At 41.9% G+C, this 26,008-nt stretch overlaps 1 protein-coding gene across 6 annotated transcripts in view; it reads left to right on the top strand.

The window, feature by feature from the left end:
• AGAP1 (ArfGAP with GTPase domain, ankyrin repeat and PH domain 1) overlaps positions 1-26,008 on the top strand; it is a 427,786-nt gene that overhangs the window by 115,229 nt on the left and 286,549 nt on the right. For 3 of the 6 annotated variants that reach the window (XM_064159644.1, XM_064159625.1, XM_064159608.1), the window contains exons 2-4: positions 13,259-13,317; positions 23,398-23,485; positions 24,318-24,329. In XM_064159644.1, coding sequence (XP_064015714.1) covers positions 13,259-13,317; positions 23,398-23,485; positions 24,318-24,329 — 159 coding nt within the window. The remainder of the gene's footprint in view (positions 1-13,258; positions 13,318-23,397; positions 23,486-24,317; positions 24,330-26,008) is intronic. The other 3 variants (XM_064159654.1, XM_064159634.1, XM_064159617.1) reach the window with 1 other exon arrangement.

Below are 26,008 nucleotides of genomic sequence, written 5' to 3'. Positions count from 1 at the left end.
TAACCATGCTGACTTCATCGTGGCTGCATGGGTGTGATGAGGGGTAGAGCTTGTCTCTGTCTACGTTAATCACATTTACAGCATGCAACCACCAAGCTGAGAAACTGAGAATAAACCCTGTAGGTGGATGAGTAAATGATGTATTGGGGAAGGGCAGACTTGTTTTTTACGGGGGAAATCATGCCTTGCATGTTCCAGACTTCTTTAGGGGAGGACAAGGGAAATGTATTTCTTTTGATTAAAAGAACTGCTCTCACTAGAGACTTGAGCTGAACTGCCATCAGTTAAGAGAGAGTCGTCCTGTATATGTGACTTCTTGAAAGTAGAAAGTCATGTAAAGGATAGATAGTTGACTTCTGCCTTTGAAAAACCCAACAGCAAACCTTGGAGGAGTCAGTGCTGCAGTCTTCTCACTTAAAATACCAATAAATACCATGGGAAAGGGGATGGAAGAGGATGGCAATCTGTGGTGTGTTTGGGGGAGTAGAAGACAGGAGCTGGTTGTGCAGAACTACAGGAAAACCTTGCCATGATTCGTGATGGACATCCTACCAGATTAAACTTAATGTGCAAGTGAAAATAATTGCATGGGGAGAGGGCAGCCCTAACTCGTGTATCACAGCTCTGAATGGGCTGTAGGTCGTGATGAAGATCTTGACAATCTGTAAGAGCTTTGTAGAAATTGCCAGTGAAGTACTCTACAAGGCTCAAAGCAAAGAGTGTTAGGGATAGAAAACAGCAAGTTGTCATGCCTCCATTAAAAGGGCGTAGTGTACCGATCTTGTGAGGCTTTGTGGGAGTGGTTGTGGCCTGTGCATCTGGGAGTAAGTACAGGAGAACAAAAAGGTGTGTTAGCAACAGCAAGTTTGGTCCAGGCAACAGCCAACCCAGCTAAACAGAGCAGTGCAGCCTGGGAGGAGTAAGGCAAGAAGGATCATTGTGGGAGAGGAGGGACAGTGAAGGTGGAATTGCTCTTGATTGTCCCATCTTGCATAAGAATTAAGAAGCATCGTGTGAAACTAGCAGGAGACAGATTAAGAACCAACCCAATAAATTCTTCTTTTGTCATAATCCAGAGGATTACTGGGTGGTGAATCCATGTAGGATCTTGGGAGCGCCAGTCCTCAGCTCAGAGGTGAGACACATGGAGTGCTGTGTTTGTATGAACAGACTACTTCTGTCTGAGCTGCATGTGAAGCTAAGTTGGAGGCAAGGTGTGTGATGCCACTGTGTTGAATCTCATGTGGTTAGCACCTGTGCCAGAGTAGGAAGATAGATGAATTATTAGTCCAGGTTTTGGTATTTGCCACTTCTAAGAGTTTGTGCTTTTAACACTGATTAATAGTGTTGGTATATAGTGATAGTCCCTTCATCTCCTTCCTATGCTTCTTCCCCCTATCCTGAGTCCCTGTCGGTTTGTGATTTTCTACTTCTTACTTTGCATTCTGCTGCTTAGGTTGTGATGATGCACGAATGTTGTCCCACTGTAACCTCTTCTATGGAATCCTAGTGGTGGAAATCCTTTGTCTAGTCTGACTTTTGACTGTGTGCTTGGCTTTCATTGAGCATTGTTGCTGTTTCACCTTGAAAATAACCGCTTCCTACTCTACCAAGTACTCGCGAAATCTCTCCTGTTTATTTTTTGGTGTTGTTACAACCATCCCTAGCTGAAAAGGTGAAAGGATTTTCAGTTTGCCAAGCAGTGCCTCTCAATTTTTTTTTTTTTGCATCTCTATTATGACTTTCTTCTTTCTGTCTTGCCAAATAAATTCTTCTTTACAACGTTATTCTCATTTCCCCCACTTAATAATTTTTAATTTATACTTTTACACTGATTCATCTTTTGCCAACTGTATTAGCAGTCCCTCTTCTTTGATGCACTGTCTGAAGTTTTCTCCTTAATATTCTGATCTGAATAAGAAAGGCTAATTTCTTGTTTGTGCACGTAGTCAGGGAAGGCAACACCTGCTATGATTTTTGAGTTTCGGGTACTTTGGACATTATTTTAGCCTTGTGTTTTCACCACTGGTATTTAGCAGTTTGTAGGAAGCACAACACTGTCTTGATATCTTTAGTGTGGCTCAAAATCTTATCACCAGTTTTTCACTTCAATTTGAGGTAATCTTTCCTGTGCTGGTACTACCCTTCCCGTGAGACAGGAGATGGTATAAAACAGACCTCACCTTCGGCACTGACCTGTTTTCTAATGAAACTCAACAAAACATTTACCAAACATTCCATCTCCAGTGGCTTCTTTATTCGTGGAGTCCAGTACTTAATAGCTGTGTTCTCAGAGGCTTTGGTGCTTAGAGAAATGCTGTGTGTCTGCCTGAATCTGCTGTTATTTCATTGTCGGGGCAGATGTAGCCCGAGGCTTCAGAAGAGCCCGGAATCTCAGTAGATGAACAGTGCTACTTGCAAATGCTTCCCCTGTTGCAAGAATGTGAAGCAATACAATATTTGGGTTTGCTCTAGCTGACATAGCTGTAGAATCTGTTTAAGCCAAGGATGTGTTTTATTTCCTTTCTCTACTCAGTGTGAGAGCAGTGATATCTCTGGATTTGCCCAGTGCATGTGTTTGGGAAAAGAAGAGATTGTCTTCAGTGTGGGTAGGAGAGGTGGAAAGAATGGGGTGGCACAAAGTGTGTGCGGGCACAGATGAAATGACCTAAGGAGAGGGGAGAAGTAGATAGAGTGGTACAGGGTAGGGGTGTGGAGGTGATGGCACACCCAGCTTGGTAGAGGTTGGCTGGTTTGTATGGATTCACTTTGGCAAGGATGGTTTGTCATTTAAAAAATAGTTATAATAATTGAAAAGGACTAGTGAGGCCTTAAAAGTTATTAAATATGATTAGTTTCTAAACAGTTGTTTGCTTCCCCAGTTTTACTGGGACAGGGAAGAGCTTTACTAGTCATGCTTTCATTTTCCCTTTGTCTGCTTTTTATATTCCTTTCAACTTGTTGTTATGGTCATCATCATCACCCTTCTATAAAAGAAATCAGCCAGGACCAGTGTTATTCAGTGAAGCATTTCTCCAAGGGATGCTACAGAGTATTAAGGAATGACCATTTAATTGAAATTCAGCTGCAATTCTGATCATTGTCACTCAGAAGGTGGCTCTCTGAAGTGTGCTGTGCTTCTCTGATGGCATAGCTGTGTACAGAGAAAACAGTGGTTTTATCTGTGGAACCTTAACTAATCCACTGTGAAAATACAGGAAATGTGAAGTTTTTTCTTGTTAATTAAGTAATTTATTTTTCTTTTTAAGCAGCTAACAGCCAAACTATCATAGAATGGTTTAGGTTGGAAAGGACTTCATAGATCATCTAGATCCAACCTCCTGCCATAGGCAGGGACAACCTCCCACTAGAACAGGTCACTCAAGGCCTCATTCAAGCTAGGCTTGAACATTCCAGGGAGGGAGCATCCACAGCCTCCTGGGCAACCTGTTCCAGTGTTTCACTACCTTCACATTAAAGAACTTCTTCCTAACATCTAGTTTGAATCTCCCCTCTTCCAGTTTAAACACATTACTCCTGATCCTGTCACTAAAAGAACTTGTAAATAGTCCCTTCCCAGCCTTCCTGTAGGTTCCCTTCAGATTCTGCAAGGCTACTACAAGGTCTCCTCAAAGCCTTCTCTTCTCCAGGCTCTGATCATCTTTGTGGCCCTCCTCTGGACTTGCTCCAACACTTCGATGTCCATCTTGTTTTGGGGGCTCCAGAACTGTATGCAGTACTCCAGGTGGGGTCTCATAAGAGCAGAGTAAAGGGAGAGAATCACCTTCCTGGCCCTGCTATCTTGTATTTGGTTTTGGGATTTCAGTTTTGGTGTTTTCTTTTCTTTTTGGTGTGTGGGTTAATATTACTTTGCTTAGTAGAAGCTAAGTGTTATTTGAGAGCAGAACACATATTTTGGTGGTGTTAGATGTGAAACAAGCATGAAGCTGGTTTTGGGAATATTCTTGGAAACATTTTTCATCATTCAGTGCATGGGATGACTTTCAGTTGTGAAAACTAAAGAGAGAATGTGTATTCAACAAGGTTAAGTATAGCTGTAGATGTAAGGTAGATGAGGGGTTGAGTGGGGATATTTGCAGCAATGAAGTACTCCACAATTTCATTGATTTAGAAATTCAAAACAAAGCTGAAGTGCTGTGGTGATGGAGAAGTGCTCTTAAATTCCAAGCCCAAAAGTATGTTTTAAGAAAGGCAGCTTTGTTGACTGTTGAAGTTGCATAGCTCTCTCCATCACCGGTCCTCCTTTTGCTTCCATGGCAGTGTAAAGGATAATGCTGTCATAGGTGCTGGTTGCTACTGGAAGATAGACTTTGAGTTTGACCTAAAGAAGTATTTAATATATTTCTTGGTTACAGGGCATGGTTTATCAGATGTCAAATATATGTGGGACTCTAATGAGTTTTGGCTAGGGTATCTGATGCCTTAAAGAAGCTGAAATTAGAGTAGTTTGTCATCTTAAAAGTAGCACATAGAATTGCCAGCAAATAAATCTGGCCAGTATCAAACATTTATATTAGAGCTGCAAGAGCACTTGCAGCTACCTGCAGCCTGAAACAGAAGGTTTTGTCAATGTTGTGTGAGCCTCTGAGGTTTCTGATTCTTCCTAGGCTTCACAGGGTGCTGGGGAAAGGAGGCAGATGATCTCTGATCTTATCTTGGCTCGTCTGGATGATCTGTGTATCTCCAGGACTTTCCATCTTGGCAGGAGACTTTCAGGTGTAGGCAGGATGTCTTGCAATGTGCAGTCTCAGCACACTGGCTACACAGACCTATTGTGTGGGGGTGTTTAAATCCTGGTTTTGGTAAACTCAAAGCAGGTAGTTTCTAGGCAGTTCAGCAGACCTAGCTTATAGCTTAGCATAATGCTGCAGAGGGCAATGGCAGAATCACTGCCAGAGAGCAATGACAGCAGCAGGCACGAATACAACGGCAGAGCAGATTGTGTTACCTGCTCATCTCTATCAGTACAGCCTGAGACTGATGGGCCTTTGGACACAGTAGCCCATCAGATTGGCAGTTAGCCAAGCTTGACCATACTAAGTGAAACCATAGGCTTGCTTTACCCAAATTTGGGAAAAACATAGGCCTTGCAGGAGGCAGGCACAAGCCAAGTGTATGTACCCTGCTCGCTACAGGATGTAAACAGGAGCAAAACAAGGCTGGGCAAGCCAGAGTCCTTAGACTCAGTGGCTCCAGGTTCTTTGTCCTCTTTCCCGTGGTTGCATCTCTCCACAGCACAATGAGAGAGAGCAGAAAAACACGTCTGGGCAAGCCAGGACATGTGTAAGCCTATTTAGGCCTACCACAACACCCAGATGTAGGACCTTGCATTCATCCCTGATAACCTTAAGCCCACTGCTCAAGCTTGTCCCAGTTGAGTAGGGAGGATGTAACTTTTCCTGATACTGATACAAATGGTTGTCTAAAAAATCCATTATTGCTTTGCAGCTATTGTTTATAATTAAGTGCAGAACAGAATGTATAAGCTGACAGGATCCACATAAAAAACTGTTTTCTGAGAACAGATATAAGTGAGAAAACTAAAGCACAAAGAAGACCTTTGGGAATATGACAGGCTCTTCCAAATAATAATGCAAAGCTTAAAAAGAAGTATGTCAGAATATTTTTCTGTTATGATGTGTTGGAACTGAGTTTGTGCTTTGGTTTGAAACGCTGGGGGCTGAGTTGTAGAGGATGTACGCAGAGAGATTGCCCCTTCTCAGAGGAAAAAAAAAGCATATTAGTATCACAAGTTCCAACCCCAAAGTTGCATGTTTTGTTCTTTGCTGAGAAAATTAGCACACAAGCCTTGGAAAGTACATTCTGAAAGTGCTCCTTTGATAGGGCTCCAAAGGAGAGATGTGTGGCTTTATCTGCATCTCTGTGGGCAAGTGGGAACTTGCAGGAATATTTTCTGTACCAGTTCACTTTCAGATTTTTATTTCAAAGTAAGAAGTAACTCTAAATATTGCTTGTAATGCAGAAATTATTGAAGGGGGTCAATTTGTGATGCAGTTGGTACTTTATTCGCTTTCTGAGGGCCTCTCTTCTTCTCAAAAAGAAAAGAATCTTTTGCTCCCAATTTTCAGAGAAATCCCTTAGCTGCTGCTGTTATTTAAAAATATGTTTTCCTCCTTTAAAAGTACAGTGAGGAGACTTTGGGGTAGCCTGAGGGAAGCTCTTCGTAAGAAGCTTTCCAAGAATAATGGAAGATTTAAGTCTTTTCATGTCATACTGTAGAGACATCTGCCTGCTCTTTGCTCATACCTTCCTTTTGGGCAGGTTTGCCATTAGGTTTTCATCTGAGTCAGACAAAAAGGAATCTGTCAGCTCCTCATGCTTTGGATTGGATAGCCAGTCAAGAGCAAGCTGTTTTAGTGACAAAAATGGACAAAACAAGGTTAGTGGAGCCAGGACCAGTGGTGTACAAGGGATGAAGAGTGCTCTCACTACTGATGGTGGGGGGCTCTGGACTGATGTTATGAGTGCCTTCGATTCTCCCAAAGTTTTCATCAGCAGACAAACTTCATTGGTTTGTGAAGCTATTTTTAAGTAGGAGGAGCCCAGAGGATGGCTTGAGTGGTGTAAATCTAATCAGCTCTAGTTTAAAGTGTTTACTCTATGGTAAGATTAGCTGCCTTGCTGCTGTTGTGCTGGTGGTGAATGGAATTAATTTAGGTTAGCAGAGGGCCTCCAGCATTAAAAGTGAAGTCTGGGGTGAAGGAGGCTGCTGAACCCTTTAGACAGGCTTTTCCTGTGGTTATTTCTATAATTGCTGTGAAACTTTGCTGGTTTTTATAGGTGACACTTCCTCTCTCCTCTGAATTGTGGACAGTTGAGTTAACCTGAATCCTGTGGTCTCTTACCTGTTTTGCTAACTATTTGGTTTCTAGTGATTGCTTCTGGACTTGGCAAGGATTTGAAAAGTTGTCTTAAGCAGGGTGTCCATACACTGCATGTTGAACAGTCATACCTTGTTAGAAGTCTGCCACTGTGCTATGCCATGGAGTACATAGGTCTTGCCAAGAATGGCCATAAAATCCCAAGATTTCACCGCAGTGTTGTGCTTATGGGGAACCAAGTTAGCATGACGCCCGATTCTGAATATTTGAACTAACAGAGAAGGTTCCTCTGGCTGGAGTTTAGCTGCAGTGCTAAGATTTTTAAGTTACTCAGAATCTTCTTGTAGTTCATGCTTTGGTGTAGTAGTGTGTAAGTAAGAATGACAGACTCTAAATGTAGTGATAGAAATATTGGAGTGGGGGGATGGGGGGAGGGAGAAGACTGAGAAAAGTGAAGGCTCTGTCGAGAGTTAAATCTGTCAAGGAAAATGCAACTTCAGCTATCATTTTGTTGCACGTTTATAAAAATAAATGATTGACACAATGCATATTTGAAGCTTTTGATCAGTGATGCAGAAGTTAAATGAACAGGACATACAACTGTGATTAATTAATGACAAAAGTGGCTCCTTTCATATGTGTAGTCTGTAGTTAGATGTGAAGGTTGAGTTCAGTTGAATTCCAAAGTCAGAAAGTAATGCGAACAAGACTCTAGTTGATCAACTTCATACATGTGGTTCTATTTAGTATGCAGATCTCTTCCAATATGTTTAAATCAACATGTGGTAGTGAGGTTTTGGTTTCTTAAGCAGCAAAGTATGCTTGTGCAGTACCTAATTTGTGCATTGCGTGCTAGAGTTTCATGCATCCAGTGTTTCATGCTGTAGCTGTAAGTTAGTTCTCTTCAATTAAAAACAACCAGCAAAACCCAACCAAATCCTCAAGTTTGTTTTTCATGTTATATCTGCAAGTATTTGACCTTTTCACCTTGGGGTCTTGGAACTAACTCAGAATACATCACTCCTTTCTGGGGCATTTGTACTAGAACTGAATTGGTTAGCTGGATACTTGAATGTCCATACAAATATTGGTATGTGAACTTTGTTTTGCTAAAGAGACCAGATGCTATTTCATGACATGTTTCTGGTTTTAGCTGTCATTATTCCTTGTAAACATGCCAGTGTAAATTATGCTGGGGAGGGAAGATGACCTCATAGATCTTCTAATAATAAAAGCTTGTTGGTTTGTTTTTGAAAAGGGCAGCAGAAGACCTTCTGTAATGTAACAGCAAATCGAAGATAATAGTATTGTGAAATTTTAGTCCAAATTAGATGAGTTCAGGTCAAGCTGTTTTTTTTTAGCAGGCATATTTTTGCAATAAAGTGTTTTTGTTTTTTTCAAGTATTCTCAAGTGGTTTGGATGCTCAAAACCTGTTTATGTAGCAATAACTACGTAGTTAATAAAAAGGAAAAGGTAGCTTGTCAAGAAGTCCAGCACTGGCAAGTTTGTTTTATGGTGTTTCTTTTACTCTATAGATGGTCAGAATTAAAATCCATGTATTTCTCTTACTGAAGGTTCTTGATGTCTGAGGCAGTTTATTTTGAAAGATCTTTGTGTGAGTTCTTGGTGCGTTTTTGTGAAGGAAGGATGAAGCAGGATGAATAAATCCATGCCTTGAGGCTGGATCCTTCTACCTCTTTCCAACTAACACCTGTCTGGTTTGTCTTTTGGCTTCTTGGAAATTTGCCTTTCATTGCCTCTCATACATCATTTATACTTTTGGAATCTACAGATCTTACAAAATAGTATTTAAACTTCTTTTCTAAAAACTCCCAAACCAGAAAGTGACAGAGCTGCTGATGTTCCCTTGCTACCTTTGTGAGTTTACCCCTTAGCTTTATTGGTAGACTTCTATTTTTTTGCTGTTCTCCACACCAGAAGCAGTGATCTACTCACTCATCGTCTTTTAATCTTCTGTAGAGATAAAATCCAGTGCTTCTTTTTTATTGAAGCTTGTTGACACTAATGGAGAGTTCTCACATTTTATTTCATACACATGCCGTTCTGCCAGTCGGGCATAATACCTGCTTGAGACCAATGGTTTTCCTTGACCCCTGGGAATCTGGAGATCAGCTGAAACCTCCTTCTGTTGCCTTTCAGGGGAAGTCCAGTTTTTATCCATTTATCTGTCTGTTGCAAACAGTAATGAAGAAATAAGTAGTGCAAGCAGGGGTATGGGGAAAGGAAAAGCAGGCATGTTCAAATAATACTATATAGTCACATTCTTAAACTGTGTGAATGTGTATTTCTGGAGTTTACTTTATTCCAGTCTCCTGACACAACTATGGAATAGAAGTGTTCTTGGGGTTATGGAAAGGAATGCAGGGAAACTTAGATCTCTCATGCAGTTACATGTAGCTAATACTTAGACAAAACTTTCACGTAATTAGGCTTTACTGGAGTAGTCTTTCATGCAAGTTTTTTTGCATGGTAAGAAGTAGATTTTACTTGGCAGCTAGGCTGTAATGTTGCTGTGGTATGGAGGCTACTGGTGTAATTATAGGCTGACTAATGAGTTCTGTTTAAAGGGGGATATGAGGGGGTGTGAAGTGGCAATCCAAAGAATCAGATGTGTAAGTGCAAATGAGTTGATGCCTTTCCTGAAGAGAGAATAGTGGTTAAGCGTACTGTCACATAATTTAAATCAGCATTTGAAATAACTGTGAAGCCATATTACTGTTCCACAAGGGATGACTAAAATAATAAGTATGGAAAGTTACAGAAGCATCACCTGGGAAATCTGTATTTTGTAACCCCTGAAGTAGATTTGTGTGGAAAAGAACTGATGAGTTTGGTGGCTACTTGTTTTGATCAGTTCTTTCATATCATGGTTGAGCTGGATAACAATTTCTTTTCCACCTACTTCCCAAGTCAGCACTAGTTCAAAGCAAGCCCATGAAAATTGTCAGCTTACTGTTAGGGAAGGATTCTCCTCCTGTAAAAGGCTGTGGCAGATTTCTGGAGGTGATATTTTGATTCCTATTTTCCTAGCGCTCTGCAGACTTGCCAAGGAGCCTGGAATGAGGCTGTCATAAGGAGATTCATCTCTACAGCAGGAATGGAGCCCAAAGCTAAGACACTGCTTGTTAGCTCTGTTTGGACACACATCCATGCTGTTGTGACCCAATGACCCTTGCTTACTGTCAAGGAAAACGTTACCTTCCCACAGGAGGATAGGATGGAAAACATCTAGACCATGTAATTGTCTTTCTCAGTGTCTTGATCATAAGGCTTCTGGAGCAGGTCTGTTGTGCTATGTTTTTGATTGAGATGTTGCTGTTGGTTTGTCTGCATCTCTTAAGCTTATTTTTGGCTTGGCATGCCACAGAAGATTGTTTCTGACACGGCCAGTTTGAGACTCGATCATGTTTTCACATATTTCAGTTTTCCAGACTCTTTTCTGGTTGGATGCAAGAAATCAGGGCAATGGCTGCTCAGGTCAGATACCCTGCCTAGCTTGGATGAATCCTATGTCCCTGCCTGTTTAAATAGAGGGACAGCTTTGACTCTTACAATCTCTAAGCTAAATTACTATTGGTCTGCAAGAAAAATATTTTCTTCTGCAAGGGTCTCTTATTCTTTGCTGAGTGTCATCTGCTGGACCTTGTACTGTAGTACAAGGTTACTGCCGTAGATGAATATTTGGGCTGACCTGCTGCAGGCTTTTTATATACAGAAGTGGTAGTTTCTAAGCAGTGCAATAAATAACATGCATTCCAGCTGCTCTGAATTACTTTAAAAGGAGGAATGTTTTTTGGAGAAAATTACTGTGAAGGCTCTTGAGACAATGCATTTTTTTCCCTCTCCACCCCTGCTTTCAAAGTACAGTTCATCCTTTGCCATCCTCTGTCCTCATCTTTCCCTTTCTTGGCTTGGAGCCTTTGTTTGGTCTGAGATGGTGATGATGTTTGACAAATGCTTTTCTGCTACCTTAACATGAACAGCTCTTTCTGAGCTCAGGAGTGCTAAGTAGAAGGTGCTGTTCATTTTCACATTTTTATACTGCTTCCAGACTTCATTTTTTGTTAATTGAAGCTGTAATACTTACCTCTAAAACACTTAGCTTAATTATCCCAAGCATATTTAGCAATTCTTGGATCCTTGGTTTTCCTTTTATGGTAAGAAATGCTGATATGATTGTGGAGTGAAAAAAAAAAAATAGAATGCTTGCAAGCAGTATTTTCTTTTTTTAAACCTTTATTAGGTAAACCAGAATTGACAGGCTGTGGGTTGCCAGGAACATGATCAGCGTGCTGCTTGCCTATTCAAACCACACTAACGCAAGACACTTGTTTTATGTGGTGTACAGCATCATGCAGTATAGATACAAACCTGAGTCTTCAGGTTTTGATCATCTCAGATGACTTCAAATCATGCAACAGAAGCCTGGTGATTGTATAACCAAAAGGTTATTTGAGTCTTCAGAACTTCTTAAGCTGAGCCTTTGGTTTTTCTTCTCCTTCCAGTGAGTGAGTGGGAGGCAACTCAAGGTTGTAATTTCCCAAAATACTTACTTTTTCAAAAGTGTTTTGTGTAAATACGCATCCTATTAGTACACACAACCTTCTGTTTGTAGAGATGTGATAAAGCTTCCAAATTTATGGCCAATATTTCTTTGTAATTTTGGGCACAGCTAAGGTATTTACAGGGTTACAATGCAAAATGCAAGTTTGCTTTGAGATTGATTGTAGTTAAGCAGTGGGAAAGTTTGCTTACAGGTGACAATTTGAGTTACTTAGGATACCATCTGGGGTTGCTTCCAACTTTTACTCTTTGAATTAGAATGTATAACAAAGTAGTCTTCTGGTTGGTGTTTTGGAATAGAAGTAGTGGCTTGCAAAACCTTTGCTTATAGACAATGCACAGTCTGGCCAGGTGTAACTTTTCATATGTCATTTCCTCTGACACTGGAAGTTGACTCAGTAACGCTAGGACTATTTCAGGGCTGTTTGTTTATTGTGGAGCTGAATCTGATCTGCTCAGCGGGAGCATTCTGTGCTTGAGACATTCAACCTTTCATCTGGTTTGCCTGCTTTTGGAGAGGACTAGATCAGGATTTGGGGTAACTCTGCCTGGGTTTGTAACAGAAGTGCTGTTACCTGTTTCCGTTAAGCTGACCAGACCTTTACAGAAGGAGCAAAATAAGAGTTTCAGAGACAGAGAATGGAGCCTTATTTCTTTTTTGTTTTTGTTTCCTTTTTCCTTTCTTCTCTATGTGGAGTTATCAGTAAGATTGGAGCCAGGTGGAGCCCTAAGGAGCTCTCTGTTGGAAGCAATGATGAAGTTGACTTGCTGGTTTTGCAGAAAGCAACTGCTTCTCCCCCCACCATAGTTTTTATTCAGTTTTATACCAATGCTGGTAGTTGCAGTGTTGACATGAAGTATGATGTGCGGCAAACAGGCTCACTTACCTGGCTGGAGAAATCTCTGCTGATGGTGGCTCCCACAGTTCACACAATATCAGCAAGGTTGGAAGAGACCTCATAGATCATCACGTCCAACCCTTTACCACAGAGCTCAAGGCTAGACCATGGCACCAAGTGCCACGTCCAATCTTGCCTTCAACAGCCCCAGGGACGGCGACTCCACCACCTCCCCGGGCAGCCCATTCCAGCATCCAATGACTCTCTCAGTGAAGAACTTTCTCCTCACCTCCAGCCTAAATCTCCCCTGGCGCAGCCTAAGGCTGTGTCCTCTCGTTCTGGTGCTGGCCACCTGAGAGAAGTGAGCAACCTCCTCCTGGCTACAACCTCCCCTCAGGTAGTTGTAGACAGCAATAAGGTCACCCCTGAGCCTCCTCTTCTCCAGGCTAACCAATCCCAGCTCCCTCAGCCTCTCCTCGTAGGGCTGTGCTCGAGGCCTCTCACCAGCCTCATCGCCCCTTTTCTGGACACGCTCAAGCATCTCAATGTCCCTCCTGAACTGGGGGGCCCAGAACTGAACACAGTTGCTGGCATTTGGGCTGAGGAGCAGTGCAAAGCTTTTCTTATAGAGAAAGAATGTTGTGGTGGATGGAAAGTTGTTTGACCAGGTACAGAGCAGAAGAATCCTTTCACAAGCCTGAAAGACTCAGACTTTGAGCTTGCGAATGCCAGTGGAGGTGACAGAAACCCCATCTGTTCTGTGGAATGTTGTTCTGGTATTCTTGATACTATATTTTGTGTGTGTGGTGTTGATCCAAACCCCTGGTGTTTTTCATGTAGGACTGCTGGTATTGTAAGATGGAGCATGACTTTTGGTCTTGCATACCAGAAACCACAGCAAGAAATTCTGTCTGGAAAAGCGTTAAATGTCATTATTGTACTGATTTTGTGCATGTTGTCCACTTTTACAGATGCCTTTGTAAATAGCCAGGAATGGACACTAAGCCGATCTGTACCAGAGCTGAAAGTGGTGAGTTTGTTTTAATTCCATCTCTGAAAACCATTACTGCTGTTTTGACTTGTTTGGCTATGTGAACCGGCTTCCTAGGGTCTTCTCAGTAGGGAAGTCTTATATTTCTTAAAGAGGGGGAAGTGGAAGTTGTCAGGCAACATGTTTTATGTTTTATCTCACTGCAGTAATATATCTCAATTTCTTCAAGAGCTAAATGTCTTCTCTCCCTCTCTTAGAAGAATTTAACTGAATGTATACTGACTAAAAATGTATTATAGGGTATGTTTTGTTCATCAAAACCTACATTTTGCAATAAGCAAGTTTAATAGCTTCTTTTTCCTTTGAGCCACTTTCCATATGAATGGAAGAAAAGGCAAAAATAACTCAGACAGTTTGGGTTTATCCCAGGTTTATCCTCTTAAATGTTGTGAGTGTGGAGGCTGGAGATGAGAGCTGAAACGTCCTTGTAGTGAACACCAAATAGACAGCTTAAGCCAGCTACACAGAGTTGTTGAGGCCAGATTGCTGTGAACTTGACCATGTGGAAGTTCAGATTTCATTAAACACAAATAATTTCTCAAACCCTACAAATGACTGTGGTACACAAGATACCTTTGGTATGTGTCTATGATCAGCTCCTTCTGTCCATCTGTAACTAGATCACAGAATCAAAGCATGACATCTCATTCCGACACCCCTAGCATGGGCAGGGACATCTCTCGCTGGACCGGGTTGCTCAAAGTCTCATCCAGCCTGGTCTTAAACACATCCACGAATGACGTGTTCACAACTTCTCTGGGCAACCTATTCCACTCTCATAGTAAAGAACTTCTTCCTAATGCCTCATATAAGTTTACCCTGATCTAGTTTGATACCTTTGCCCCTTGTCCTATCACCATATGCCTCTCCAGCCTACTAATTTACAACACCCACCAATAAATCTGGGGCTTATAGGTGAGACCGAAGCTACACTTGTCATGTGTTGTTGTACAGGACACAAACAATTTCCACCTATTAAGTGGTGGTCTCAGGGTACAGTTGTTCCTTTTGATACCACAGCTGTGTTACGTGAATACTTGTCAGGATTATCTTGCCCCTGTATTCTGTCAACCAATGGTAGGAAAATAAACAGCCTCTGCGTGGGTACTGTAGAAAATTGATTTGAAGAGGTCAGCAGGCGTGAGCCATCCAAAGCTTCACTTCATATATTCTTGGATAAAAGCAGAACTCTTACCATTACAAAAATCATAATTTGATTATGCCACTGCAAATTACTGGAGCAGCAGCACCAGCTGTGGCTATGAACTTGTGCTCCAGCAGGAAGGGCAAATTAGGAGCTCCATCCGAAATCTGCTCTGCCTTTCCTATACGTCTACCCTTTGGAAAACGTTCATGCAGAGACTCCTCCCTGTGTCTGTCCCTGCCTTCCAGCTTCACCATCAGTGCTCATTTTTGGCTGAGGAGGGAAAGGATCACATTAAAAGTGATACCTCTTCTGCCACAATGCTACCATTATGTTCACCACTAAGAATAACTGTGGGTGAGTTACTTCAGCTTGTGACTGTGCTGGGGAATGCTGGAAGCGTGAGAAATGTTTGTTTCCATCACTACCAGTGCAGATGGGGAGATAAAACTTAATGTTGCAAGGCTGTGAAGTATCCTTGGCTTCAGGTGCGTGAGCTGGCTGTACATGCAGGAGAAGATGCTTAGTAGCTCACTAAGAGAGAGCTTGGTTTCCAGGCTGGGAAGTCCTTAAATTCTGGTTGGTGTTTGATTTTCATAGCCTCTGTTGTTATACCCTTAGGCTCTACAGGAGTTTCAGTAGAACAGAAACAGCCTCTGGGAGAGCAGAAGGAGCACACAGTCTTGCAATAAAGAAAAGCCAGTGGATGCATTTTTTCAATATACTTTTGAGGACAGAGTACCAGGATTTACCTCCTCTTTTAGCAGTACATGTTGGGCTTGATTTCATTGGTTTTCAGAAGCGCATTTGTTTCTACTGATCAAATCACCACGGAGTTTTATTTTTCGGGATGTTGATGCTTCTATTATGGGCAGGAGCATGTTAGGTCAGCTAGGTGAGATCAGTATCTTCCCTGAGCAATGGTGATATTCCTGGGTCCTGTTTACCCAGATGGAAAATAAAGACATGTCAGGCAGAATAAACAGAGAACTTTTTTGACAAAGTGGTTTTTTGAAACAAATTAAATTATGCAAAGTGCAGTCAGGCTGCTGTGCTTGAACGGCTTTAAAATGCCAAAAGCCATCAATACATTAGCACATTTCTACAAACAGGCTTTAGTAGGATGTGGACATGATGATTTTGGTTTATTTTACAGCATATCTGGCATGTGTAAATAAATGAGTGTTGCACAAGTCATAACTAACACAGCTTTTGTTTTACACCCTTGCTAGCTGAATTTATCTCTTTTCTAATCTGGGTTACAGTAATGGTTTTGTTCCATAATATAACTTGGTCATAGCTTTATGCATTTCATACTTGTCATTAAATAAGCATAAATTACTTGGATTGTTTGTATATAAAGCCTGGGAAACAGGAATAGCACTGTTCTGAAAACATGCTAGCATATTTGTCATACTTGAGGAGGAATCATCCTTAAAACAAGAGTTAATCCTGATTGAGAGAAACTGCATTCAGTCAGATTCATCTGCTGTAAAGTTTGTTGCTTGGAATTTCAGTGGTTAATTATTAGGCAGAGACCTGGATCAGTAGTGCCAGGTGCTGCACTGAACAGCAGAAGGCCTCATCTTCTGGATTTCAATTTTGTGTACTGGTTTCTAACCTGGCAGAAAAGGTATGCCTGCATTGTCTCTTCAGATGCAGGCACTGAGGTGAGATCTGAAGGAATCTTCTTTAGAAGAGTAGGGAGAGGTAGCTTCATCCTGTATGCTTTCTGAAGTGGCGGTCTGAGAGGAAAGAAAAAAGTGCTGCAACATGAAGATTTTCATAGTCAGGTTTGTGGAAACATACTTTGGGTTTGTGTGATTTCTGAGAATCATAGAATCAACCAGGTTGGAAGAGACCTCCAAGATCATCCAGTCCAACCTAGCACCAAGCCCTATCCAGTCAACTAGACCATGGCACTAAGTGCCTCATCCAGGCTTTTCTTGAGGACCTCCAGGGATGGTGACTCCACCACCTCCCTGGGCAGCCCATTCCAATGGCAAATCACTCTCTCTGGCAAGAACTTCCTCCTAACATCCAGCCTAGACCTCCCCCAGCACAACTTGAGACTGTGTCCCCTTGTTCTATTGCTGGTTAACATAGCTTTAGGTAGGAGTATTAATGCTGTTTTTCCACGTTAACTTTTTTCACTATTTAAGCCACTTAAAGAAGTTTGGTCAGTTTTGTGGGTGGTTCTAAACTGATTTGAAATCTAGATCTAGGCAGTGCTTTATTAAGAAACAGTTAAATACTCTGAACAAGAAAATAAATCCTGCATTATTTCCAAAGCACCAAACTTTCAGCTCTCAATCTTGAGACAATGTAGGGAAATGAATAAGAAGAGAAAGAGAGTGGAAGTACACTGCCTTTCCTTAAGGACTGTGCGTGGGTTTTAATACTATGTCTTAAAGGAAGAAGGCTTTAGTTTTACTATAGTAGTTACTGAAGTGGTTTCTTAATTGAAATACACTTTCTGCATCTGTTTGTGGCATTGTTGTGGAGGCAGGGAATTAATGTGGCTGAGTCAGGAATTATAAAAATAGAATTATTTTATTTTCCTGAAATTCTGCCTCCAAACTGTAGACAAAAATTAATTTAGTTTACAGACTGGGAATTTCTTCCAAAAAAGGATATTATAGCTAAACTTAGATATTTAGGAAGTCAGAAAATGGAAAAGGCTAAGCTATAAACACAGCTTTACCCCACTATCAATCAGGCTGAGCAGAAGATTAAGGGAACAGCAGGCATTACTCATGGAGGTGAGATAGGCATTTAGCAATGATCCCTTATTGAATTCTTCCGTGGGAGGAGCCTTCTGATGCTGCAGGCAATATCCAGTAGTGTATGTCCATACAGTAGAATCCCAAGGTGAGTGGCAGAGCCACCAAACTCAGGAATGTCTTGAGCACTTCCTCCACGAGTGAGATGATCGTGGAACAATGCTGCCTTCACAGCGGCAGGGGGAGAGCTAAAGCTGCTCATGTCCCCTGGTCTGGGAGGCAGCCAGGAAGTTGGCTGCTGATATGGTCTGAGAGGGGCTGGTTTGGGTGTTGCCAGTGGCTTGCCAAGCTGTCAAGTTTGCACAGAAGGGTGCAACAGTGGGGAGAACCATCCAAAGGCAGGGACACGGTAAAACCAAGAGCCAAACGAAAAGGTAGGAGCCATCGAAAAGCAGGGGCAATCCAGTCACAGCAAGAACCTCTCCTGTTGGGCACTCTGTGAAGATGTGGAACTCTCAAGGTGGGAGCTTTTTCGCCTTCTCCCCTGCTCTGTTTATCTTTTTCTAGACAAAGTGTCCATTTACCATTTTATACTGGGCACAAAAACCCAGCCTGACTCCAGCGTGGGCTTCCACATGGGTCAGCCCACATGTGAAAAGGCACCTTCTGCTGTTCCCCCTTCGTGCCTGCAGGGTGGGGGGAAAGCAGTTTTTGTGCCACCTTCTCCCACTCAAATATGCAAAGGGGAAGGGAGGAGGAAGGAATCTAGGGTACCCCAAGCTAGGCATCAGGTGTTGCTCTTCTGCCAGGCACTTGTGTCTTTCTGGGTCCCCATAGAGAGGAAGTTCCCGGAGAAACTGAAAATTCTGTATGCTGATATGAATTTGGGATATTTGAAGGAAAAAATAAATTTAAAATTGTATTCCTAAGTCAGTGTTTGAGTTGTATGACTAAATACAGTAGCACCTCCCAGCCATGGGCAAAGGATGTAGCTTGATCGCTGTTGCGGGAGCCCAAGCTGATACTTCTCTCTTCCTGGCAGTTTTGCCCTCTGACAGGTTATGCTTTTGGCACTGGTATAATATGAAATAGCATCAGTCTGCAGGGGTAGAGTGATGGTGTTGTACCACTACAGAATTTGGGACTTACCCCCCAAAGAGTAAATTAGCATGCTACATAGAATTTGGAAGTAAAATTATTACTTACAAAAGTAGGCTAAATATAAAAGATAATGAACATATTCAGAAACATACACACATATACAACTAGACAATACCCCAACTACCCCTTGGAAGAAGCCCAGGATACTCCCCTGGACATGGCAGCCTGCAAGCCACATTGCCTTACCTCCTACTGCAATATAATCCAAACACTGCTCAGCACAGAGAGGAAGCAAGGCCAGAGGGAGAGACAAGGGGAAAAAGACAAGAGAAAGAACACTCTGAACTCTAAACTATATAGATTTTTTTTTTTTTAATCAATGGGATAAACATATCTTGTATCTTTTGTTCGCCCCTTTGAGAGTAGAGTCCATCCTCCTGGACTCTGAGTTCTCTAGAAAACTTTATTTACAATTAGGACCTTAGTCATAGAGTTATAGAATCATAGAATCAACCAGGTTGGAAGTGACCTCCAAGATAATCCAGACCACCCTAGCACCCAGCCCTGTACAATCAACTAGACCATTGCACTAAGTGCCTCATCCAGTCTTTTCTTGAACATCTCCCTGGGCAGCCCATTCCAATGGCAAATCACTCTGTTCCCTGAAGAACTTCCTCCTAACATCCATCCTATACCTCCTCCAGCACAACTTCAGATTGTGTCCCCTTGTTCTGTTGCTGGTTGCCTGGGAGAAGAGACCAACTCTAACAACTAGACTGTTTTCAGTGGAGGTTTCAATATCTACTCTGAATGTGTTTGCCTGGCTGATTGTATCTCCTGGCTAATGGAGGGTTTTGGTGGATGTGTTGGTGCTATACTAGTTTGCTACAAGGTAGGTCAGAGCAGCTGTGGTGTGTGGTGTCTGGAGTTGTTACTCTTAAGCATAAATACAAACCACTCTGTATTTTCCTGGCACACCCATGGGAAGCTTACTTGGTTTCAAAATTTTCAGAAATTGTGGAGATCAGAAGGGGCCTGAGCCTGACTCTTTAGGGGGACATCTAAGCTACTGATTTACAGCTGGGATTTTTGATTTACTTGCCGGTTTTGGCCCAGTCTATCATGATACAAAGTTGCTGGGAAAAGAGGAGCTGGGGTGGAGGGATGCTTGCTGGAAGGAGGTGGTGGTCAGTTTGTGCTCCAGGGTGAAGCTGCTCCAGTAGTGAATGCATCTTAGTGCTGAGCTGTATGCTGAAGAAAGGACAATTAGCAAGCAGTGCAAGTCCTCTTTTTTTTCTTTTTCTTTCTTTTTTTTTTTTAAGAATTAGCTAAAATCTGGGAAGCTGTTTTGGCTGCTTCAATTTAATTTTTTTTTTGAGAAAAAAAGTTAGTATTTGTGGAGTTGTGAATCCTGACCAGTAAGAAATGTGTTGTTCTATGCAAAAGGAAAAATGTGGGAAGTAATTTCTCTCTGGGAGACTTTGTAGGGAAAGGGGAAGAGTACTGGTTTTGTGATGAGAAGAGGAGGGCCTGCAACAACTAAGCTGATATTTACAGGATTTCCACAGGCATCTTTTTTTTTTCTAGTCAGAGAAATATTGAGAGTTATTTGCATATTTTGCATATTTAAGGAAGTGTATGAGTAGAGAAGCTTTGGCCACAACAACCCCAAGCAGCGCTATAGGCTGGGGACTGAGTGGCTGGAGAGCAGCCAGACAGAAAGGGACTTTGGGGTACTGGCAGATAGTAGCTGAAGATGAGCCAGCAGTGTGCTCAGGTGGCTAAGAGAGCCAATGGCATCCTGGCCTGCATCAGGAACAGTGTGGCCAGTAGGACAAGGGAGGTTATTCTGCCCCTGTACTCAGCACTGGTCAGGCCACACCTTGAGTACTGTGTCCAGTTCTGGGCCCCTCAATTCAAGAAGGATGTTGAGGTGCTGGAACGTGTCCAGAGAGGGGCAACAAAGCTGGTGAGGGGCCTGGAACACAAACCCTGTGAGGAGAGGCTGAGGGAGCTGGGGTTGTTTAGCCTGGAGAAGAGGAGGCTCAGGGGTGACCTCATTGCTGTCTTACAATTGTTTGAAGGGACATTGTAGCCAGGTGGGGGGTGGCCTCTTCTCCCAGACAACCAGCAATAGAACAAGGGGACACAGTCTCAAGTTGTGCTGGGGGAGGTCTAGGCTGGATGTTAGGAGGAAATTCTTCACAGAGAGAGTGATTCCCCATTGGAATGGGCTGCCCAGGGAGGTGGTGGAGGCACTGTCCCTTGAGGTCTTCAAGAGAAGACTCAATGAGACACTTGGTGCCATGGTCTAGTTGACTGGCTAGGGCTGGGTGCTAGGTTGGAGTGGATGATCTTGGAGGTCTCTTCCAACCTGGTTGATTCTATGATTCTTACTGTAATTTACGGGCATATAGTGGAGGTAGTAGAGGTTACTTGATATTTTGAGTTCCAAGGACATTTGTCAGAGATGTTAATTTCTTCCTCTCCCTGAAATACCTGAAATGAAGTTGTGGTGAAGCCATGAGAATGGAGATACAGGATTTGGATGTCTATGCAATATTGTTTAGGTTTTTGTTTGGAAGTCCCATGTTGGTTTCCCCTCCTTCAAGTTAGCTTTTCCTTGTGTTGAATGGGAGAATTAGGGATAAATGTTAACAACGGTAATTTTTACAAATTAGCTGATCAATATTGTGTATTTCCTTGTGTATACAATCTTAAGTGTTTATTTACTGTCTGCTATTCATATTCTCTTTCGAAGGCAGCAACTCATTTCAATAGTACTTTTTCTTGAGGTCTTGTCACTTAATTTTCAATAACACAGTGTACATACCCAGCGCGTCTGTGAGAGAAAAGAAGTAGTTTGTAGTGTGGTTGCTATGAATAGAATTATTTCATTTTGCCTAGTAGCTTGTGCCCAGGGTGAAAGATGTTGAACCAGAATGTGCAGTAGTCTAAACCAAGTGCAGTTCCACTACATATGTGCCCACATAACACATTCGTAGCTGTTGTCTCTCATGTTGGCAAAATGGGGGAGTCATAGTGAGTAATTGTAGTTCTTCCTGAGCAAATAGTCCTTCTCTCCTTTTCCCACCTGCCACTGAGTTGAAGGTGGCACCACTGTGTGGGTTTAAGCAGTTTTTGGTAAGGATAGTTTCTTAGCAGTTAGGGTGAAGAACATGGAGTAGAGAATGAGTGCTAGTGCGTAACTTCTTCCTGCTGCCTCTCTTTGGCAAACCATCAGATCAGCAGAGTTCATCCTGTCTCCAGGGATCTTATGTTCTGAACTTTTTTTGGTTAAGGTCGAGAAAAACAGTAACAACAGAGCAAACTTAGGTTTGTTTAAAAGATGAAATAAGTTTCCATGTCCTCCCCCAAAAAATGACTAAGTTATAGTGTCTTCAGAGATGACAACTAAGCAAGAAATGAAGACATTTGTTTGAAACACAGGGAAGAGATGTTCTCCAAAACCTCCTGTCCCCTGGACTGTACAGAGCAGGGCAGGCAGCCAGACTTGGACCTTGCTTGTTGCATCTGTCAGTCTGCTTCTGGGTCATGGTCAGGCCTGGGGACAAGCCACTGGTACTTGCATTGCCAGCAATGCAAGGCTGTGACCTGAAAGAGATGGCTTGTTTGGGAGTAGTGAAGACAGGCTTCTGAACTTCCTCATAGCCATTTCAGACCAACAGGTAAGTAAAAGTGTTTGAGCACCTCTGGAAAGAAAACTTTTTTGGCATTGGGTTGTGCTCTGCTCCTTCTGTCTGGGTTTTGAGAGACAAATGCTGACAAATCAGCTAAACAGATAAATCACAGTTGCATTAAAAATGGTACTTCTCTTGAGTGAGTACACTTAATGTCATGGCCACAAAAATGCTCTGAGGACTAGAACACCTCTGCTGTGAGGACAGGCTGAGAAAATTGAAGTAACTAATTCTGAAAAAGAAAAGGCTCCAGGGAGATCTTTTTATCATGGCATACTAGTACTTAAAGGGAGTCTGTAAGAAATATGTCTTTTTAGCAGGGCCATTTGCAGCAGGACAAGGGCTGATGGCTTTAAACTACAAGAGGGTAGGGTTTAAGCTAGGTGGAAGGAATTTGTTACTATGAAGGTGATGAAATGCTGGCCTTGGTTACCCAGGGTGGTGATCAGACCCATCAAGTTGAATGTTTTTGTGGTCAAATGTCAAGGATGGGGATCTGGACAACCTCATCTAGTTAAAGGTTGATCTAGTCACTGGAGGGGGGGGGTGGACTAAATGACCTTTAAAGGTCCCTTCCAACCCGAAACCATTCTGTGATCTTACGACTATTTTATTGTCAGATGTTCTCAATGCTGCATGTGTTTGGGCATGGGCATTTTGAACTGTGAACTTGTCAGTTAAGTAGGTGGCTTCAACAAATCACAGTGAACATGCCAAGGTCTGTCTGTAGCTGTATGTATCATGTGAGTCAGTGTGAGGCACATGGTGGGTAGCCTACAAACACATTTTCCAGTAGGAGAATTTAGTGATGTGTTTATATGGTAAAGTGATGTGTATATATAGTAAAGAGGTGACAAGCTTGCCCCGAGCTTCAGGTGTTTCCTCTGAAGTCTGTACGTTAACCTTATGTTCACAATTCACATCAGTGGTCAGCAGAAAGTTCCACTTCAACATGAGAAGCAACTTCATTACTGTGAGGGTGATGAAGCACTGGAACATGCTGTGGAGAGAGATTGTGGGGGGTCTTGTTTTCTGGAGACTCTCAAAACCCGCCTGGATGCGTTCCTCTGTGTTCTGCCCTAAGTGGTCCTGCCCTGAGGAGGGGGTTGGACTGGATGATCTCCAGAGATCCCTTTCAACCCCTAATATTCTATGATTCTATGCTGCTACAAGCAGCTAGATTTGGTTTGTACACTTTGTCAGGTATGTACTCCACTAAAGCCTTTCCTTTTTGGCAGCTGCTTCATCTGTGGGCGTATTTTGGAGTGTTTGTATTGTGTGGGCTTTCTCCTCAAGTGCAGAGCAGTTATTTCTGCTTCAAGGTTTTGCTTGAGTACCGTGGGTTTGTTATGGGAATTGGATGCAGTTGAGCTTTTCCTTTATTTTTCAGGGGATTGTGGGTAACCTAGCCAGTGGGAAGTCTGCCCTTGTACACCGGTACCTGACTGGCACATATGTCCAGGAGGAGTCACCTGAAGGTATGTGGATATGCATACGTATTTCACTTCTTTCCTTTTTTTAATCACAAACAACATCTTTATTCATATTTATGCATGCAGAAATGAATCAGTAAACAATCTGATTTGCTATTTCCATGTCCATGGAGATTTTTCCTTTAACGTTCTCCAGACTGATGTAAGTGTATATGAAGAGCAGAACTGTGGCTTTTACATAACAACTTAGCATCCTTAAATTCTTCGGCATCCAGTATTTGCCCATATGGGAAGCTTCAGTCCTTTGTTTAGAAGAGTTGCCTGCTCTCACTAGTGCTGCTGCTTTCAATTTGGCTGTCGAAAGCCACAATTACTCCATTTAGTACTAGATTTCTGCAGATTTGGGACCTTTGGTTTGTGATATTGAGATTGAAAAAGAACTTTACAATCCAAAGTTGAAGATGTAACTTGTTCCTTGTTTAGTATATCAAGTCTTTCACCTTGAAGTTCTGATTGGGGTGGATTGGGTGGGGTTTTTTTGCTGTTGTTGGGGTATTTCTGTGTGCCTGTGGTTTTTCTGGGGATGGTTTTGTTGGGTGGTTTCTGTTTTTGTGGTTGTTTTTTTTTTAAGTTCTCATGCCATAGAAAATTAATTTGTGGAAACTTTTTAGTGCTTAACATTAACCAAGTTTATATCTTGAAATAAAAAAAGCTCTTACTACCTTATAGAAGTGTGTCTTACACTAAATATTTTATTTATTTACCTTTTTTTTTTTTTTATCTTTTATCTGTTCTCCTTATGAACTCTTAAATCCATCTCTGAGACACTGAATTTCTGGTTCCTTCTTTTCCTTACTGGCTGTTCCATTCTTTGCAGATATGGATGCAGGTAACTATACATTGTCTTCATGGCGGCTCTTGTTTTGAAGAGACAGAAGGCAGTTTCTGTACTGTAGTTTTCCCCTTGTTTTGTCTATCATTTTAATTTGTTTCCTTTTGATTTCAAGTCTTTAGTACATCTCACTGTTTTTTTGTCTCTTGCTGTAGTTGTCTTCTCAGCAGTAGTGTGTAGCTTCATGCATCTATGATAACATTTGTTTCAAATTAACTCTTGCCAGAGGAAGCTATTAAGCATAGTATGTGACATTTTAACAGTCGTGAATTGTAGTTAAGATGGGAGGAGAGGGAAAGGGAGGGATGCACAGGGTTTTTTTCTTGTGTAATTGCAGTAACAGTCAGGCCTTATAAGCTTGCCTTTTGTATGTTTTTGCTGCTTTGTAAGTAGGGCTGGTGGAGTGATCATTGAGCCCTGCAACAGAACTCTGTGTAGTTCCATGTTCGTGCCTCCTGCTTCCAGATGCTGATGTCAGTGGATGGTTACATAGTACCTATATCACTGAATACCACAAGGCTTCTGCAAAAAAACCCCAGTGTCTCTGCAAATCTTTACTCATTTCATGAACAGACTATTTAATTGAAGGATTCAAGTATATTGGTTGTTCACAGGGTTAACAGTCCTCTCCTCCTAAACTGTGAATATTTTAGACAGTGTTCCTTGAGAGTGTTGCCATCTGTTCTCTTTGTCTTCAAGGATTTTTTTTATTTACAGTGCTTGAGTGACGTTCAGACTGTTTTTCCTAAAGGATTAGATTACAAAAGCAGTGTCAAATCATTTCTTTGCCCATAAGTGTAGCTGACAAGCCTCACTAATGACACCATCCCATTTCATTACCAGTAGAAAAAATAGAATAATTAAGAGCTCTAATTCACCTTGTAAGGGATAGGGTCAAGATTTTTAATCAAGTTAGTGTTAAGGTAAATTACATCCATATAAACTATCTCTGTAGTAATGGTTTGTTGGTGTTTTATTTCTTTCTCAGCCAAGTGTAAGTCCACACACTGCTCTTTGGTAGGAAATAGAAGAGTGGTGCAGTTGGATCTGTTGCGCTGCAGGACTTTCATCACTGTCACGTTCTGCACGGGAAGCATTTTTTTAATGCCTTTCTTTTTCATAAATTGAGGCTAGGTGTAAGTCAAAAAGGTCTTTTAAATGTACTGCATTGTTAAATCAAATGAAGGATAGTACATGCATCAGGCACTGAGGTGTCAGCTGCTTGACTAGGGGGAAATAAATGCAACTGATTTCAAATGGCTTACTAACAGCAAAATTTTATCAAGCATCCTGTAATTAGTGTCTAATTGGTAAAATGATGGATGCATATTTCACGTGAAAATGGTGATTATAGGCAGGACTGCTGTTTGCCCTGCTCTGAATGAGGCAAGTGTCAGAGCTCCTGTCGGCCTTTAAAGTAGCTTCATCACTCCACTAAATGAATCTTAAGTACATAAGGATGGTTTCATGTTTCCTTCAGCTCTTTTCTTTAAGCCAAGGCATTTGTCTTCCTGCTTGACACCACCTCCCCCTACAAGAACAGGACTAATACGACTTTAAAGTGTAAAGCAGTTTCCTCTCATTGTCTGGCCCAAGTTTTATTTCTGTTCAAAATTAGCTTTAGTCTCATGTGTACTTCTAAAATGAAAACCTTTGGTTTCTCTAAAGTCTTACTT

Source organism: Pogoniulus pusillus, chromosome 2, assembly GCF_015220805.1.
Source record: "Pogoniulus pusillus isolate bPogPus1 chromosome 2, bPogPus1.pri, whole genome shotgun sequence".
In the NCBI taxonomy this organism is placed as follows: Eukaryota; Metazoa; Chordata; class Aves; order Piciformes; family Lybiidae; genus Pogoniulus; species Pogoniulus pusillus.
Note: the sequence above shows the minus strand (reverse complement) of the source record. Positions and strands in the feature narration are given on the sequence as shown.